This window comes from Loxodonta africana, chromosome 10, assembly GCF_030014295.1.
Source record: "Loxodonta africana isolate mLoxAfr1 chromosome 10, mLoxAfr1.hap2, whole genome shotgun sequence".
NCBI lineage: Eukaryota > Metazoa > Chordata > Mammalia > Proboscidea > Elephantidae > Loxodonta > Loxodonta africana.
In genome coordinates this window covers 17287457-17306115 of record NC_087351.1, presented here as the reverse complement: position 1 = coordinate 17306115, position 18659 = coordinate 17287457, and the positions used below count along the sequence as shown (strand labels likewise).

At 44.5% G+C, this 18659-nt stretch overlaps 1 protein-coding gene across 4 annotated transcripts in view; it reads right to left on the bottom strand.

Annotated features, from left to right (window-relative positions):
* The window catches only part of RASGRP1 (RAS guanyl releasing protein 1), a 79314-nt gene that overhangs the window by 22299 nt on the left and 38356 nt on the right, over positions 1-18659 (bottom strand). For all 4 annotated transcript variants that reach the window (XM_064292213.1, XM_064292214.1, XM_023558640.2 and 1 more), the window contains exons 3-8: positions 18056-18161; positions 8865-8927; positions 7777-7908; positions 5683-5836; positions 1770-1943; positions 637-753 (exon numbers count right to left, since the gene is read on the bottom strand). In XM_064292213.1, coding sequence (XP_064148283.1) covers positions 637-753; positions 1770-1943; positions 5683-5836; positions 7777-7908; positions 8865-8927; positions 18056-18161 — 746 coding nt within the window. The remainder of the gene's footprint in view (positions 1-636; positions 754-1769; positions 1944-5682; positions 5837-7776; positions 7909-8864; positions 8928-18055; positions 18162-18659) is intronic.

Here is an 18659-nt window from a genome sequence, read left to right as displayed (position 1 = left end):
AATTGATGCCTTTGAGTTATGGTACTGGTGAAGAATACTGAATATACCATGGACTGCCAGAAGAACAAACAAATCTGTCCTGGAAGAAGTACAGCCAGAATGCTCCTTAGAAGCAAGGATGGCGAGACTTCATCTCATGTATTTTGGACATGTCCCTGGAGAAGGACATCATGCTTGGTAAAGTAGAGTGTCAATGTAAAAGAGGAAGACCCTCAAGGAGATGGATTGACACAGTGGCTGCAGTAATGGGCTCGATCATAACAAGACTGTGAGGAAGGTGCAGGACCAGGCAGTGTTTATTTCTGTCGTACACAGGATCATTATGAGTCGGAGTTGACTTGATGGCACCCAACAACAACATATGTATGTGGGGAGAAGGCACATGTGCACTATTTCAGCTGACCCTGCAGGAACAGGTGCAGCGACACAGCTTGTGGCCAGACTGATTACAGTCACTCTGAAATCTGACTTCCCCATTCTGCGGGTTTTCTTGATGTGTACCTCCCTGGTACTTTGCCTGGTTGGCGGGGCATACTGCAGTTTGGAAATGCTCTCTGGATTGCTTCTCAAGGAGAAAACATCCACAATGGTTCTGGGGATGCTGCCAAGGGCCACAGAGAAGGCAGGAGCACTGACCTTATTGATTTCGTGCGGGACGTGTGAACTCGTCTCCTTGAGCCTGGAGATTGAGCTGTGACACAGCCCACCTATCACGGCCATCAATGTGTTGAAGTTCTGTAGTTGGTGGAGCTTCTGTGACACAAAGACAGAAGACACAGAGTCACTGTATATGTCAGACGCCTGGGAGGGAAAAGGCTGCGTCTCTTCCCTGTGCTGTAAGTCTTCTTTATCCTGGTCAGAGACTAGCAACCAGCTGTGGCAATTTCTGTCCATTTCTCCCATTAGACTTAACTGCAGACAAGTGGGTCCCAAATCTAGCAAGGTGTCGCACCCCCTTCTCTGTGTTGCAGCTGGTCTGTAGGCCACTACATAGATTAATGGTTCTTAAGAATCACCCAAAGTACTTGCTTAACATGGATTTCTGGCCCCAACTGCAGACACTGTGATTCTCTAGATCTGTGGTTAGCCCTAGGGGTCTCTACTGTCAGCATGCCTCTAGATAATACCAGAGCAGATGGTCCATGCTCTGAGAAACAGTGAGAAACACTGGTCTGTCTACACCATTCAGGGTTGGAAAATATACTATTATGTGAAGTCTTTTCTTTTACCCCAGATTAACCAGACTGTTATGTTTTTGAGGACAAGGGCTTTGTCTTATTCACCTGTACAAGACAATAACTGGGACAGAGAAGCTAGAATCTCCAGGACATTTCAAATATGGGTCCATAGTATCTGCTTCCCTTTTATCAAATGCTTAAACTCTGCCCCTCAAACATTAAATCCAGCCACTTAACATAACATGGGCTCAAAAACTGAAGACAACCAAGGTTTGTCCAGACTCAGTAAAGCGTGGCATTGTGCTTTCCTTTGCCATGGGTATGGGCCAGATGAGGAGAAACCAATGTAAGCTGGTAAGCATCTTTTGAAAAATGTTAAATATTTAACCAGCAGAATAAAAACCTTATCCTGACTCCTGAACTGGCCTGTGTGGCCCTCTCCATGTTGCCCTTGTGTGAGGAACAGAAAGGTCAAACATACCTGGGGACAGGTGAAGGCACCGTCTCAGGAGCGAAAGCCCCTCACACGGACAGACTAGGCCTTGGAAAAACAAGGGTAGAGAATTTACATTATAGCCCAGGCCCACTCACCTGAGCCACCTGGATGAACTTGATAAAGACTTCTGCTCGGAGCTGTGGGGTGGGGCGGCTGAGAACCATCAGTTGCACCCACTGGGAGATGCCATTGCACAGGGCAATGGACCGCTCCATGGTGGGGTTCTCCTTCACGCAGCTGTTCACAAGGTAATTCTGATAGTCGGAGAACTGGGGAAAAAGAAACCCATCAGGACTGCTCCTCTGGCATTCTGGGTGACCTGAAGAGGGGGCACCTCTGCTGAGCTGACGGCTGGGGACTGTTCTGGGACAGAGGCACTCCTGCCCTTCTCACGCATCTTCTCCACTTGGCTGCCAGGCATGGTGAAAGGGGAGTCTTTATTCCACAGCGTGGCCTCATTTAGTCTCATTTAGCATGACCTCTCTATGCCAAAAGCCATTAAGCACAAGTGGATGGGCACAGACCCCAGTTAATAAAAAAAAATGCTTTGGTGTAGATACACTGTCTCTTCAGAATTCTAAAGAATACAGTACTGAAGAAAGATCTCAGTACTGGTTCCAGGTCTGACGCTGAAGTTAAAAGAGAGAATTTTTCCCACAAAAACATTTAATCTGTCTCTCTTGCTTAATCGCTTTCCTCCCCCCTCTCCCAGCTGTTTTTAGACTTTAAAAAATGGGATGATAAAAATGTGCCCTACCTATCTAGGACAAAGCATTGTAACGAAGATCAAACAAGATAACATGATAACTTTAACTTTTCAAAGTGCTACAGAGACACGTGAGCTGGTATTAATGGGAAGAATACTAACCTCATGCTAAAAATGCCTGTGTGGATTCCTTCTACTACATAGCATCTTGATCAGAGTCTGAGTGGGGGACAATGTGAAACTTAGTCTGCAGTATTTTCGGTGAGCATAGTTCCTACACTTGACAGTGACACTGACTACGGCTGATGGTGAAAAAGCATGTGTGAAGTTGGGAACGTCCTGGAAGATCCAGTATAAGTGACGACCGTATTTGTTGTGCCCCTGTCCCAAGGAATCCCTCTGCTCAGTCAGCATCACCAAGAGGGAGGGATGGTCTGCTCTCCTCCATCACTGCTGTGGGATCCCTTAATGTGTTCCACAGATTCCCAGTTCTCTGCGTCTCAGCGCTCCCCTTTGAAATCAGGGGCGACCATGTGACATGGTTTAGCCAAGGAAATGTGATGTCATATTTGAGTCAACGATTTAAGAGCCAGTGAGTGATCTGCCATGTTGCCTTCCCGCTGCTGCAGAGATTGTGGAAATTCATGTCAGGATGAAGCCTCCGTCACCCGGGTCCCTGAGTGATTATGATCGGCAGACCCACGTTAGACATGTAGCGTGAGTGAGAAACAAGCTTCTGCTTGTTAAGCTACCAGGACTGGGGTGGGGAGGGGTTGTTCTGTAGTACAACTTAGTCCTGCCTGATGAGTGAATACACTGATGAGAACCCATCATCTAACTAGAATAGGTGCAAATTGACTGATTGTAATTTTAATGTGCTGTGTGGCTGCTGAGGGGTGAAAAAATATGAGTAGGACCAAAACCACTGTGTAAGGGAGACATATAAAGCAAAAATCTTACTGAATATAAAAGCAAGTTCTCATGACTCATTCCAATGAATTCATTTTATATACACCTCCCACTGTAAATACAGCATTGAATCCACCTGCTTTTTAATCGCCCCAGTTATCTCTCCCACGCCCTGCATAGAAGAGTTAACACAGCAGGCCTGACACCGCTGTCCTTAGAAAGGCCACTCGCAAGGTTGGCCCTTAACTGACATTTGAGGAACTTGGATTTCAGGAATGTGCCCACCTTTCTCTAATTGATAAGTGTGTCTAAGCTGTTTGTGTAAACAATATGGTTTGTGCTGAACACCTGCTTTCCTTCTGGGAGTGTGGAATTTTGGTCCAGGCTAGGTAGAGGGTACCTACATGACCAGCACCCCCACAAAAACCTTGCACATTGCATCTCCCGTGAGCTTCCCTGGTAGACAACACTGCACGTGCTGTCACAGTTTGAGGCTGGAGAAACTAAGTGTGTCCTGGGTGACTCCACTGAGAGAGGACTCTTGGAAGCTTGCACCTGGTTTCCTCTGGGCTCCCCCCGTGCCTCTTCCCTTTGCTGCTTTCGTTCATATCTTTCACTGTAATAAAACAGCGAGCCCTCCTCGTGAATCACCAACCATGGAGGCATTCTTGGGGACCCTAGCCGTCCGTCTACCCTGAAGTGTTATAGTAAACACAAAATATACAATACGACTCAATTCACAGTGGAGATTTTCTCTCCAACCCCATGTTGAAGGGAAGGTTACAGTTGGGGAAAACTGTTCAGAACTGTATAGGGAAAAAAAAAAAAAACCCTAGTTTTCTTCGGTGAAGGGACCATGCCACTTCAAGAAGTGAAGGCTCAGACTGATGTTTCCCTTTGCAAAGAAGACACTGCCTCAACCCCAGTGAGCACTGGCTCAGCTCCCTGTTCCTCACTGGCTCTTCACTTCTGCCTCCACTGATCTGTGCTCTGGCATCCCACAGACCCTGCCCAGCAGCCCTGCCAGTCTAGCCCCAGCACAGCTCTGATTTCCAGTGTGATAAATGGCTCTTTTCAGTGGCTCTCAGCTCTGACTGGTGTCCTGCCCCATGATGAGAGAGGCACTGCCAAATGACAGGTTCCCAGGTGAAGCCTCCCAACTGGAGCCTGTGGGTCTGTCTGAGGGCTGCCAATGAAGGGATAGGGGTAGTGCAGATTAATGCTCCAGACTTACTTCTGAAAGGGAGCTGGGCAGGAGGGTTCTTGGCTGACTGGCAACAGTTGTGTGAAGACAGGAGAGATGTTAACATATGGGAGAAAAGATGAAAGAATTTCTGTAACCTGGTCTGTGGGTTCCCTTCCAGACACAACTGGACTGGGAAGAGGTGCTGAGTGGCTGATATGCAGAATGGTGACATAAAAGAAGAGGGACCTGCCTATGACCTGTGCCCAAGTTCTGACTTGAATAAGCTGTGTGACCTTGCTCAAGCCATCCCTCCCCTCACCCGGCAGACATAGGCCATTCTAAGAAATGCATCCACAACTAGATCAACTCTAGTTTTAGAGCAAAATAGAAGATTGTATCTGTTGGTAGGGGTGGGGCTAAGAAGAATAAGGGTATTATTTCTCTGGAAACCATGTCGGCCATTGAGGGTCATCCTACATGTTGACGAGTTCTCCCGGATGGAACCAATGCTCTTTTGGTATCACATACGGAGTTCTAAGGCTTGTAGTAAGGAAGGGATGTACTTGCGTGCTCTTTCTGTCCCTGATGATAAATTGAAATCTTCTCTTTCCCTTCATCTCTCTCTGCCACCAGTAACTTTGCCTCTGCTTAGTGACCCCATTAGTGAGGTTTGAGACAGCGTAGTTTATCTCCAGGATCATGGGTGACTGCTGGGCTATGTCAGTACTACTTCAAGGGTTTAAGTATATTCTGGGCTGAACCAGGAGTATCTACTGAATTTTGGGACTTCCAGAGCTATTCAAAGCCTATCCAAGAGTGAACTCAAACTCTTAGAGGACAGGACATGCCCCCATTCTTTTCTGGAGGGAGTTTTTTTTTTTTTTTTTTTTTTTTAAATTTCTGGGAGTCTAATCATTATCAGAGATACAAGAAGTGTGGGTGTGATGCTGTTATGTGTGCTGAGTGTTGTGAAGGGAGTGAAGGGTGGGGTGGGGTGGGGTGAGCACAGAGGATGGGAGCGGGGAAGGCACAGCAGAAGTAACCCAAGAGATTCAGAGGGTACAGATTTTCTGGACTCTAAGAAGCCTGCTGGCTAAGCTCCTCAGCACTGAGGGGGCCTCTAGGATGAGGGGGTGGGTACTGAATTTCTCTGCTGATTTTCAGACAGGCCCCAGGGAAGTTTTCCTCTTGTCCCTTGGGTACATACAGATATCCTCCGGAAGGACTTGAACTCAAGGTAGGTGAGATGCTCAGACAGCTCTTCTGGTTCCAGATGGTCAAAGAGTAGGGAGACTTTCCTTTTCTTGCTGGTATTCGACTTTATCCTTTGTGTAAGCTTCCTAGACCAGTCACGGGCATTGCTTTTGAGGATAAACAGAAAAGGCAGGAAACAGGGAGAAAGAAAAAAAAATCAAAATGGCTTTTTATAAGTAAATCCATTAACGTTTCCCAGGAGAATATACAAAGCACTGTTAGCTAACTTCCACTGGTTAAAATAATGCATGCACCGTTTCCCCAAATTCATTTTGTATATGACAGTAACCGGGAAGCCTTGCTGGTTTTCAATGATCCTTTCAAGTGGGCCATGGGAACAGGGTAGAAGGAGTGTCTACTTTGAGGTGATAAAAGAACAAAGTCACGGGCACTGGTCACAGTCTCCTCCCCTTTGCCTAGCCCCTGGCATGTCCGCTCTGTCTGTGCCTTCTGTGTTGCGTCATTCCTGTGAGTGTGACGGGGATTCTCTCTGGTTGGCAACTGCAAGGGTGTGGAGTGGTTTTCAGGGTAGAAGGGCACAGGGAACCAGCTCTTAGCGCTGCTTGAGGGGAGATGTCTTGCTGCAGGGCATCACTTGTGGGACCGTCACTTTGGGCAGGTTTGTGGCACTTTCCTAAAATTCCCCCGGCCATTGGAAATGAAGCCTAGCTGACCCTAGGGTACCCTCCATATTTTCTTTTAATCAGCCAATGTGTGTCTTACTCAGTTTCAGTTTCCTCTATTAAGGAAGCAAAGGGGAGCTGCCCAACTGTGAGAGGCAGCAGGGCGCAGATCTGTGTTTCCCGTACTGGTGTTCCTAGGGGACCTGATCATTTGACAAGTGTTCTGTGGTCAGGAGAGTTTGGGAAATGCTATAAATTCTGTAGTCCCATGAGCCAACGAGCATATTACAGGCTCTGAGATGCACTGCAAAAGGAACATTTAACTCACCATTTCTCAAATATATCTGGTCAGGCAATATCTTACAGACTAATTCCTAAAGAAGAGACTATGGAAAATACTGGTAGAGGAAAACCACTTATACACATGTTGGGACAAGAAGACCTGGGTTTGACAAGTGCCCTGGGCCCTAGGTTCTTCATCCTTAAAAGAACAAATTGTTACTTTGAGAGATCTCTTTAATCTTGTATAATTGTAAGGACAGAAATACAGAGAAACCAAACTGCTAAACGGATCTACTTAGGGCCATGGAATGTGATTCTGAAGTCATTTCTACATGGGTATGGCACAGCGCACTGCAAACAGGGGCACTGAGTCCAGCTTCTGCTCTGCCGCGAACTTAATTAGCTATGCAGTCTACCCGAGTCACAACCTTGCTGAGCCTCAGTTTCCCCATCTGAAATATCAGGATGTCGAATTAGACCAACTCTAGAATGCCCTTCAGTTCTGGAATTCTATGTCCTAGGGGTCTATCATATCCCAAAATAAAGCACCCACAATGTGAAAACCTTGGCATTCGATGTATTCACTCCCTTCTCCAACTGAGAAAGATCCTTTTTCCCAAAGTGGGCCAGTCAATCTCATAAATAAGTAATCAAGGAATAATTTGAGCTGGTCCTGATATCCCAACCAGCTCTAGAAGTCTAAGTGCTTTTTGCGGACATCGTGTATGTTGTAGACCCCACGCTCAATACATTTTCAGCAGTCCCTTCCCTGTTCACAAGTTCAGGGTGGCTCTTGGCACTAGCTGTTGAAGAGGCCTGAATTCAGCCACCCTGCTTTCAGTTTCTAGTGATCTGGATAACTTTTAGTCAGTATCTTGCTACCTAATTTCTTTTTGACTGGGACTTATTTTTTTCTGCTCTCGGATATTAGTCACCTACAGCTTCATCACCAGGGGGCTTCTCTGCTTTCCTCTTAACTACCTAGCCTTTTACTTTGGCTGGGCACTTGGAGTGTGAGGGCCTTTTCAGAGTGATGAAGGAGCAGCAGTCGTAGTGGGAGTCAGAAACCTAGCGGAAGCAGCCTGGATTGCATTACAGAAGGGAGGTGGTTTCGAAAGATTAGTCAAAACCTTGACACTCACATTTGAGTTGTGTCAATTAGGCGGCAGTGTGACTCCTCACCATTAGCTCTCACCAGCTCCTGAAACTCCTCCATCGTGTTGGTCAAGCTGGCATCCATTTTGAACATGACCCAGAATTCTGTTATCCAATACCTATGAGGAAGGAGTTTGAAAAAAAAAAAACCACAATCCAAAACCGAAGCCAAAGACTTCTAGTCTGGTGGGTTCCTATAGGAATCTGTTGCCTGGAAGGGACTCAGACATAGACAGAGGCTGATTTGTTCTCTCATATCCTTGCGGGGGCTACTACGGTAGGGGCGCCAGGGAAGAGAACTACCCACTGGTCATCTTTTCCCACCACATTCAAAGTGCTTCGATAGGATGATGTGTATTACAATCAAAGGAGCCATGACAAAGATTTAAACATAATCATGCGTATCGGGGTAGTTATAAAGGAAAAAAGTACAAAGCAAATGTCTAAAAATGGGGCAATGTAACTGTCAATTATATTTTATCCTATGTTGGAATATTATATGGCCATTAAAATCATGTCTTTAATGACTAGAGAACATTCCTATTTAAGTGAAAACTATAGGATACAAAACTTTATATGTATTTTGTTTCAGCTATGTTAAAAAAATATGCTTGAAAAAATGACAAAGGAAATATACCATTTTACCAATGGTTTTCTCCAGGTAGTTGGATTGTGAGCAGTTGTTACTATAGATACATTCTTTTATATATTTTCAAAATGTTCTACAATGAGCTATATTACTTTTTTTTTTTTTTTTTTACTGTTGTAAAAACGTAAAGAACACAGCTGAGAGATCTTTCACTATCTCTTATGTTGTTTGATACTAAAACGCTTTAAGACGGGAGAAAACACATGGCATAAAATACTGAGCTCAGGTACTGCACAGAAAAATCACTGTGCTCTGTGAGGAATTCCAGTATTTGATTTGAGATCGCTCTTTCCGGTCTATCCAGAGGGGTTCTACGAATCGTTGGGAAGGGAAAGGCAGGGAGGCACAGGGAAGAGATAGAGCCCCTTGCTTCAGCTTTTCATTTCACCGACTCCACAAATCCTTGAGTGCGTGCAGAGACTTTACCTTACAAAATAGCAGATCTTTAGGCAGAGCCCTGGTGAATTCTTTGCCAAGGCATCTTTATAGGTGGGGTTGCGGTTAAGGGAAATGGAAGCTTCTGTTAGAGAAATCAAACAACTTTTCATCTTTGGAAGTATTTGCTAAAAGTATCCCCCTGAAATAAGTTTTTCAATGAAAATACTATGTCTTTCTGGACACAAGATAAAAGACAACCTGAGGTTGGCACTGTATGCTGATGATCACCTAGGAGAGCAACCACGGTGCCCTTCTATCTAGCCCAGGCTGAAATGGGCTATGCAGGGAGGCTGCAGCAGCTCTTTCCAGAACTGGCACTAGGAATTCAGTAGTGTGGAAAGGTCTCAGTGCAGGTGACCTACAAAAGGTCACGAGGGGCAGATGATTCCTTCCTGTGCCCCAGAGACTAGGAGCCCAACCGAGACAAGCTGTAAAGCACAGCCCCTTTTCATTTTAACATCCTCCTAAAACAAAAACAAAAAATAAAACCATTGCCGTCGAGATGATTCCAACTCATAGCAACCTTACAGGACAGAACAGAACTGCCCCATAAGGTTCCCAAGACTGTAATCTTTACAGAAACAGACTACCACATCTTTCTCCCACAGAGTGGCTGGTGGGTTTGAACCGCTGACCTTTTGGCTAGCAGCAAAATGCTTAACCACTGTGCCTCCAAAAAACCAAAACCAAACCCAGTGCCATCCAGTCAATTCCGACTCATAGCGACCCTATAGGACAGAGTAGAACTGCCCCACAGAGTTTCCAAGAAGCGCCTGGCAGATTTGAACTGCCGATCCTTTGGTTAGCAGCCGTAGCACTTAACCACTATGCCACCAGGGTTTCCACTGTGCTTCTAGAGCTCCTCAAATGCTTCTAGTAACTGACAATTTGTAAAGTAAACTAGAAGGAATACATATTCAGACATATTGTCATGGTAATTAAGAACAAGAATGTGAAAACTATAATATACACAGAGAGGAGCTCAGCAGAACCACCTTATAGTTATGATGGCACGTCAGATAAAAAAAAAACAAAAACAAAAACAAAATAAATAAAGCCAAACCTGTAGCTGTTGAGTTGACTCCAACTCATAGGGCAGAGGAGAACTGCCCCATAGGGTTTCCAAGGCTATAATCTTTACAGAAGAAGGCTGTTATATTGTTCTCCCATGGAGTAGCTGGTGGGTTGGAGCTGCCAACCTTTTGGTCAGCAGTCGAGCGCTTAAGCATTGTGCCACCAGGGCTAGCCACGTGAGTAATCCAAAATACAATCAATATCACGGTAAGGATCCGTATCATTCTGAATATTCCAGGAGAAGGCTGCTGTTCCTAAGAATATTGGAGAATAGCAAGATCCCATGAAGTTCATGTCTTCAGAGACACGGTCAAGCCTTTGAGAGCTGGAACTCCACAGGACGGCCTTGTTTTTCTGGGTCTTACAAGTTTCCCGCCTTTGACAGGGTACAGTCTTAAACACTTTTCTGTCTCTCTCTGTAAGTGGAAGATATTTGAGTTTTCCTTCCCTGACAGGTTTCTACCTTACACACATTCTGGCTTTTGCAGGTTTTACTGTATATGGAAAGAATATTTATTTAAGAACAAAAGATTTGCAAAATCCAATCCAGTGATGAACCTGGGTGGATCCTGCCATCTCCCATTGGCAGGCAGAAGAATCAGGCTACATGGACTGTGTGCTCTGCAAGACAATGCCCTCCTTAAGTTCTGAAAACCACGGCCTAATAACTGTAAAAGGAGCCCTGGTGGCGCAACGGTTAAGTGTTAACTAAAAGGTTGGTGGTTTGAACCCACCTAGCGGCTCGCTGGGAGAAAGACCTGATGATCTGCTCATGTACAAGATTACAGCCAAGAAAACCCTATGGGGCAGTGCTACGCTGTCACATGGGTGGCTATGAGTTGGAATCAATTCAGTACACACAACAACACAACAGTAACTGAGATAGGATTCAGTGACTCCCATCAAGGTCACTGACAGGGACCCAGTGAGCAATCCAGCAGAGATCTCAATGAACTGGGATGGCAGCAGTCTTCTTTAGGTGTCTATGTGCCTGTTTTAACCCTTGGAAAATTTGGAGTTTAAGATAGGAAAGTAAAAATAGTCAAAATCATAGTGCTGATGTTTTGTATTAGGAAGTAAACTGTGCATTTTGAAATTTTACATGCCTGTAATTTGTAATTTTTTTTTAATATTTAAAAGCATATTAGAATGAAAGCCTTGAAACTTCAATTTGGAACATATAATTGGTTGATTTAGACTTGTGGTTTTAAATTGAAATCTTATTAAGTTTATGCATAGCTTTGAATATCTAAGATATGTTAGCATTACTGTTGATGACTTTATTAGAGTTATAAAAATTATTCAGAATTCAGGAAGGCATTTGAAGGATTTAAGAATAATCTAAGATGTTAAATTCATAATTGCAGTTTAAAGCCACAGAGTATATTTAATTAATTAGCATTTTTCAAGTTAACCAAGCATATTTCAAGACTCCTTAAAAGCTTGGTGAAACATGCTAGGCTTATGGGAAGAAAAATAAGATTTGCAAGCTAAACTTAAAAACTGTAAAGAAGAACTATGGTTGTGAAATTTGTCATTTTAATAAAGTGATTTCTAATTTAAATAATTAAATTTTGAATAGTTTTACTGCCTATAAAATCTGTCCTTTAGAGCACCAAACAAAATAAAAAAAAACAAACAAAACCTCCCCACATCAACAGGCAAATTTCATAAATTTAGGTGTTCAGATGCCTGCCTTTCTTGGGTGTAACAGGTAAGAGTGAGAATGAGATTTTACATTTCTTTATGCCAGACCATTAAGAAAATACATCACTTCACTTCAAAGAGATTCAAGTGTAAGGTACATTCAAGGTAACGATTTCCCAATTTCTTCATTGCAAATACTTTTTTCAACAACATTAGTGTTGACTATACATGTGGACCTTGCCAGGTGGAGTACACTGGAATCGATTCAACTACATCTGTGGAAAGAGATGATGGAGAAGCTCAATATCATCAGTCAGAACAAGACCAGGGGCCAACTATGGAACAGACCATCAACTGCTCATATGCAAGTTCAAGCTGAAGCTGAAGAAAATTACAGCAAGTCCATGAAAGCCAAAGTACGACCTTGAGTATATCCCACCTGAATTTAAAGACCATCTCAAGAACAGATTTAACGTATTGAACACTAATGACTGAAGACCAGACGAGCTGTGGAGTGACATCAAGGACCTCATATGCGAAGAAAGAGAAAGGTCATTAAAAAGACAGGAAAGAAAGAAAACACCAAAATGGATGTCAGAAGAGACTCTGAAACTTGCTTCTGAACACAGGGTAGCTAAAGCGAATGGAAGAACTGATCACATACAGGAGCTCAATAGAAGATTTCACAGGGCGGCTTGAGGAGACAAAGTATCATAGTGGAATGTGAAAAGACCTGAAGTTAGAAAACCAAAAGGGGATATGCTCAACATTTCTCAAGGTGAAAGAACTGAAGAAAAAATTCAAGCCTCAAGTTGTAATACTGAAGGATCCTATAGGGAAAATACTAAACAATGCAGGAAGCGTCAAAAGAAGATGGAAGGAATACTACAAAAAAGAATTAGTCAGTGTTCAACCATTTCAGGAGGAAGCATATGACCACAAACCGATGGCACTGAAGGAAAAAGTCCAAGCTGCAATGAAGGGAATGGTGAAAAACAAGGGTCCAGGAATTGAGGGACTACTAATTGAGATGTTTCAACAAACGGATACAGCTCTAGAGATGCTCACTCGTCTGTGTCAAGAAATTTGGAAAACAGCTTCCAGACCAATCAACTGGAAGGGATGCGTATTTGTGCTCATTCCAAAGAAAGGTGATACAACAGAATGTGGAAATTACTGCACAATATCATAAATATCACACACAAGTAAAATTTTGATGAAGATCATTCAAAAGCAGTTGCAGCAGTATATCGGCAGGGAACTGCCAAAAGTTCAAGCCAGATTCAGAAGAGGACATGGAACGAGATCTATCATTGCTGATGTCAGATGGATCCTGGCTGAAAGCAGAGAATACCAGAAAGATGTCTACCTGTGTTTTATTGACTATGCAAAGGCGTGAGATTGCGTGGATCATAACAAATTAGGGTAACATTTCGAAGAATGGGAATTCCAGAACACTTAACTGTGCTCATGAGGACCCTGTACATGCATCAAGAGGCAGTCATTCCAACAGAACAAGGGGATACTGTGTGGTTTAAAGTCAGGAAAGGTGTGTGTCAGGGCTGTGTCCTTTCACCATACTTATTTAATCTGTATGCTGAGCAATAATCGGAGAAGCTGGACTACATGAAGAAGAATTCAGCATGAGAACTGGAGTAAGATGCATTAATAACTTAGGATATGCAGATGACACAACCTTGCTTGCTTAAAATGAGGAGGACTTGAAGCACTTATGCTCCTTAGAAGCAAGGATGGCAAGACTTCGTCTCAAGTACTTTGGACACATTATGAGGAGGAACCAGTCTCTGGAGAAGGACATCATGCTTGGTAAAGTAGAGGGTCATCGAAAAAGAGGAAAACCCTGAAGGAGATGGACTGACACAGTGGCTGCAACAATGGGCTCGGGCATAATGATCATGAGGATGGTGCAGGACCAGGCAGTGTTTCATTTTCTTGTACGTAGGGTCGCTATGTGTTGGAACCATCTCGATGGCACCTAACAACAATAACAACAACATTTTTATTATTTGATCTAAGTGTTGAACTTTTTTTCTTCCTTTGTAAAGGAGGAAGGCATAATAAACGCTCTTCTCTTTAAAAGCAACTAAGTGGATATATTAAATCAACATGGTGACTTTTACTGTGGAGTTTGTCTTCCTCTACCATTGCTCCTTATTTTTCCCTTTAAATGTCCATTCTGACAGTGCATGCTGACTGCCTTTGGGGCAGTGCCATCTGCGTAAACCCAGTGTCATTCTACAAGTGAGCGCTGAGTGCGTGGGGCACTCAGAACGCCATTCGTAAGGGCAGGTACAGAAGCCTCCTGGAGACATAAGAGCCCGTCTGCCAAAGCACAGGTAACCGGCTGTTTCTCAGCTTCAGGAGATGAAGCAAACACCCAGCAGGAGCTAGAGAGAGGCGAGTAAATGAGAGGCTCAGGGGTCTGATCTGGAAAAAACTTCACTGCTTCCTGAAAGCCTCAGACTCCACACCTTTTTTCTTCTCGGCATAGCCAGTGCTATGGCTATGAAGTACAAGTAATAGTTCTGGCTGTACTTTTCAGGCATACAAACTATTCAAAACATGCTTTTAAATTTATTTCTATCTTTTAATAATGGCCTAATATGAAAACATCTGAGTTTATTTAACTAACAATTCTATTACTACCAGGTCAGAGAACAGGGAAATTAAGTGTGAAGGAAGAATTGTTTTGCTTTAAAAATTTAACCTGTGTTTCTATTACCCGAACCAAAAAAACCAAACCCACTGCTGTAAAGTTGATTCTGACTCATAGTGACCCTTTAGGACAGAGCAGAACTGCCCCATCCCTGTGGTTTCCAAGGAGTAGCTGGTGGATTCAAACTGCCGACCTTTTGGTTAGCAGCTGAGCCCTTAACCACTGTGCCACCAGAGCTCCAGTTTCTATTACAGGAGGTCTTATTTCATATTCTCTTCTTAGCATTCCTTTCCACATCCCAAGTTACCTCTTAATCTGAGCAAAGTTGGGGCACAGGAGCCCAGATTCCTCACATAAATGTTAATGAGAACTATAGAAAAAGTATCCCAATGTTTTGTACCCATAGTAATTCAACTTTTATTGACCCCTAGAACCAAGAAGGAAACCCTGGTGGCGTAATGGTTAAGAGCTACAGCTGCTAACCAAAAGGTCAGCAGTTTCAATCTACCAGGCACTCCCTGGCAACTCTATGGGGGCAGTTCTACTCTGTCCCGTACAGTCGCTATGAGTCGGACTCGACTCGATGGCAAAGGGTTTGGTTTTTTCTTTTTTAAGAACCAAGAAAACCCTATGGTGCAGTTCTACTCTGTAACACATGGGGTCTCCATGAGTTGGAACGGACTCAACAGCAACCATGAGATGAGACGGCACAGGACCAGTAGGCACTTCATTCTGTTATACATAAGATTGTTGTGAGTCGGATCTGACTCTACGGTAACCAACAGCAATAACCACAACAACAACCACGAGATGTCCACTCAGCTCCATTCCAGAGAGCACAGATAAATAAGCCTTGGTCCCTGCCCCTGAGAAACACAGAGGCTCATGGGAAAGGCAGGCTAGGAAACAGGTAAGGTTATAATAGGGTGTGCCAAGGGTTATATCAGATGTATTTTTAAAAGGGAGAGGGCTGGGATAGTCAGGGAAAACTTCAGAGAGGCGTCTGAGAAAGAGAATTTACCAGGCAAAGGAGGAGGAAAAGGCATTTCAGGCACAGGAATTGTGAAAGGGCTTGTTACGTCTGGTGCGTTAAGAAGTTCACTGTGGAGGGACGAGGGCTCCTGAGAGAGCTTTAGGACAAAGCAGGAGGGACATCGGGGTCAGACTGTGGAGGGTCTTTGCCTGCTGAGCTGAGGGGTTTGAACTTAACCCTGTGCTTTGTTGAGGCTCTGAAGTGGTGGCCTACTCCATTTCCTTTTTAGGAAAATACCTTTGGGAGTCACGTGAATAATGAACTGGAGGGGACCTGCTGATCTAGCTGCTGAAATTTCCCTTCTTCCTTTGTAAAAGGGAAAGGCACAGTTAGTACAGTTCTCTTTAAAAACAACTAAGTGGATAGGTGAAATCTACATGGTGACTTTTATGCAGTTTATCTTCCTGCCCCATTGTTCTTTCTCTTTAAATGTCCATTCTTACAGTGCACGTGGAAACCACATAGCTAAGAAGACCCACACAGGAACAGAGGCCTAGGAGAGAGAATGCCAGGAAAATGGAAGGAGGAGACCAAGTAGGAGTCAGTCGTTTCTGAAGTAGAATCCCTAGGGTTAGGTGGCAGACTGGGTAGGAGGGGAAAGGCAGGGAGGAGGCAAGAGGGCTTCAGTTGTTTCCAGTTTGGGCAGTTGGATGGATGATGACACGGTTAACTGAAACCAAAAGTGAAAATACAGGCGGTGAAGCAGAGTCAGTGGAGTAGTAGTTGGGACGTGGGGGTGGGGAGCTAACGAGTTATGTTTTGAACATATTAAGACAGAAGCATCTGCACGACAAACTAGTCCCAGCCTTAAAAAAATGGTTTGAGTTAGAGAGACAGAGACTTGATAGTCATCAGCACAGAGGAATAGTGGCGGGAATCCTGGTAAGAAATCACCCAGGGAAAGGAAGTAGAGTGGGAAGAAAACCAGGACATTATCCCCATGTTTAAAAGGTGCTCAAAGACACTAGATGGAGAAGGGACGGCCATAGAGGTAGGAGAGCCTGAGGCTGCAGCTCTTGGAACCCTGGAGGGAGAGTGAATGGGCAGGGGTGTCAGTAAATGCCCGATGTTCTGCGAGGTCAACTTAAACCAGGATGGAAAAAGCTGCTGGTGGCACTTAGGACGTCACTGGTGACGTTGCAGGAAAGTACAGGGGTGAAAACCATGGTCGAGTCTAGGAGTGAGTGGGAGTCGAGGACTGGAGACAGTGAGTACAGACTATTTTAAGAAGTTTGTCCATCAAATTTCTAACCCTAACAATTGAATGGAGGGGAGGTACACTTGAGAGTTTATTTTTAGGTTTGGGGTTCTTGAATATATTTTAGGCTGAGGAGGAGGTAGAGCTTACAACTTCAGGAGAGAGAGGAGATAACCTACGGGGTAAGACTCTGACAGGTGTGTGTGTTGAGGGGAGGGTTAGGATGGGAGAGTGGATCCATTCCACCAGGTGGCGGGGGACACCCAGTGGTGAACCAAGGGCCAGGAGGTCAGAGCTGTCAGCCCTGGGTATAATTTAGTACTTAGGCCAACAAATAATTTTTTCAGGGAGAAGTATTTAATCACTGATGTTGTTAAGAATTGCCAGCGCATGGAGTTAATAAAAAGCAGACAGACTTTGAGTCAGTTTTATTACAGTTTTTAAATTCTCTGCAGACAAACCAAACCAAACCAAACCTGTTGCCGTTGAGTCGATTCCGACTCATAGCGACCCTAAAGAACAGAGTAGAACTGCCCCATAGGGTTTCCAAGGAGCGCCTGGTGGATTTGAACTGCTGACCTTTTTGGCTAGCAGATGTAGCTTTAAACCACTACACCACCACAGTCTCCTCTGCAGACAAGGCAGCCCCTTATTACCTGCACCTCCTATTACGTGGGCCTCTCCTAGCACTCTGCCCTTAGTATGTCCTTTGAGATGAGAGCTAAGGATATATGAGTAGATTTACAGGAAGGATTCAGTCCTGATGGCTTTTATGCTTTCTGTGTACCATAAGATGAAAAGGGGGGTCAGAAGAGTGGCAAAGGATTAGAACAGCCTCAAGTCATGACTCAGTACCAGCTACCCGGGCCTCAGGTGCTAAACCGTCTCGCCCCACCTACAGCCCTATCTTCGTCGGGACGCTGGCTTACAGTGTTATCAGTGAAAGGGAGAAGGCAGGCGCTTTGTTCCTCCTACCCCCCTCACACCCCACAAGAAGGTGGAAACACAGCAGGGTTTGCTTGGCACACAGTTACTGTCTCTGCCTGCAGCAATAAGCCACAGCAGATTCTCCAGACGCTGTGACATCGGGAAGCTTTCTTCAGATCCTTGAGAAGCTTGAAGAATTGGACGGGAAAGCCAGGACCAAATTTGTCATTTGAGTCACGCGTGCATCCTTGTCAGTTTGCACAGGATGAATGTGAATTTTGATTACGCTACAGGAAAAGCATTTTTTACTAGCAACAGATAGTGAAGGAGATGGCGTTTGCATGTTGATTTCTTTGACTGCCCCTCAGAACAATCAGCATGAATTATATCGCCACCTCCGACAGAAGACATACGTGTGTGCACATGCACACACACACATACACACGGTGTCCCCCTTGAAAAGACATACAAACCCATTTACCACTCAGGGTTATTCTAAACTAATAAAAATGAAAGTATACTTCAAAGAAAGTTTGACAGCAATACAAATTTCAAGGCACTTCTGAATGAATTCGTTCAAAAGCTGCCATTTTGGGATTCCCGGGCACTGTCCTAAAGGATATAGAGAGATGACTTTCTGGAGCAGCTCAGCAGAGGAGATGATAATTCGGTGCATGGTCAGCATGACTTGCAGCAGCTGGTTACTTCGACACAGGTTTCCATCTGCATCTGGAGACAAAGAGCAGCATCTGGGTTAGGCAGGACACCTGATAACCCTCCATGACTCCCTGAGCCTTACACCGTGACTCATCCCTACCTTCTTCGCTTTTCTTATCCTCTGTTATGGTCTCTCCTTCCCAAAATGTCCGTTTTCATGCTCATTAACCAACCACCCCCCCCACCCCCCACAAAGGTGGCAAAATCTTGGAAAAGGGATGAAACTTGCATCGGTACACTTCAGTCTTCGTTAAAAGCAGAAGCAGCTCCAGGTTTTGTGGGGCCTAAAGTCCATACAACTGGGCGGTGGGGGAGGGGGGTCCTCTCTGATGTTAGAGTGAGAAAGGTACAGTCTTAGTAATTGTGGTGCAAAGACTACGTTTGCAGATCTTATATATGAACATAGGCATACGTTTCCAGGCCTCCCCAGGGTCTTGGAAGGGGCAAGAGATGGGCCCTGAAATGTAAGCTTCCATAGTTTCATGAACAATGTACCTCTGGATGGAAATA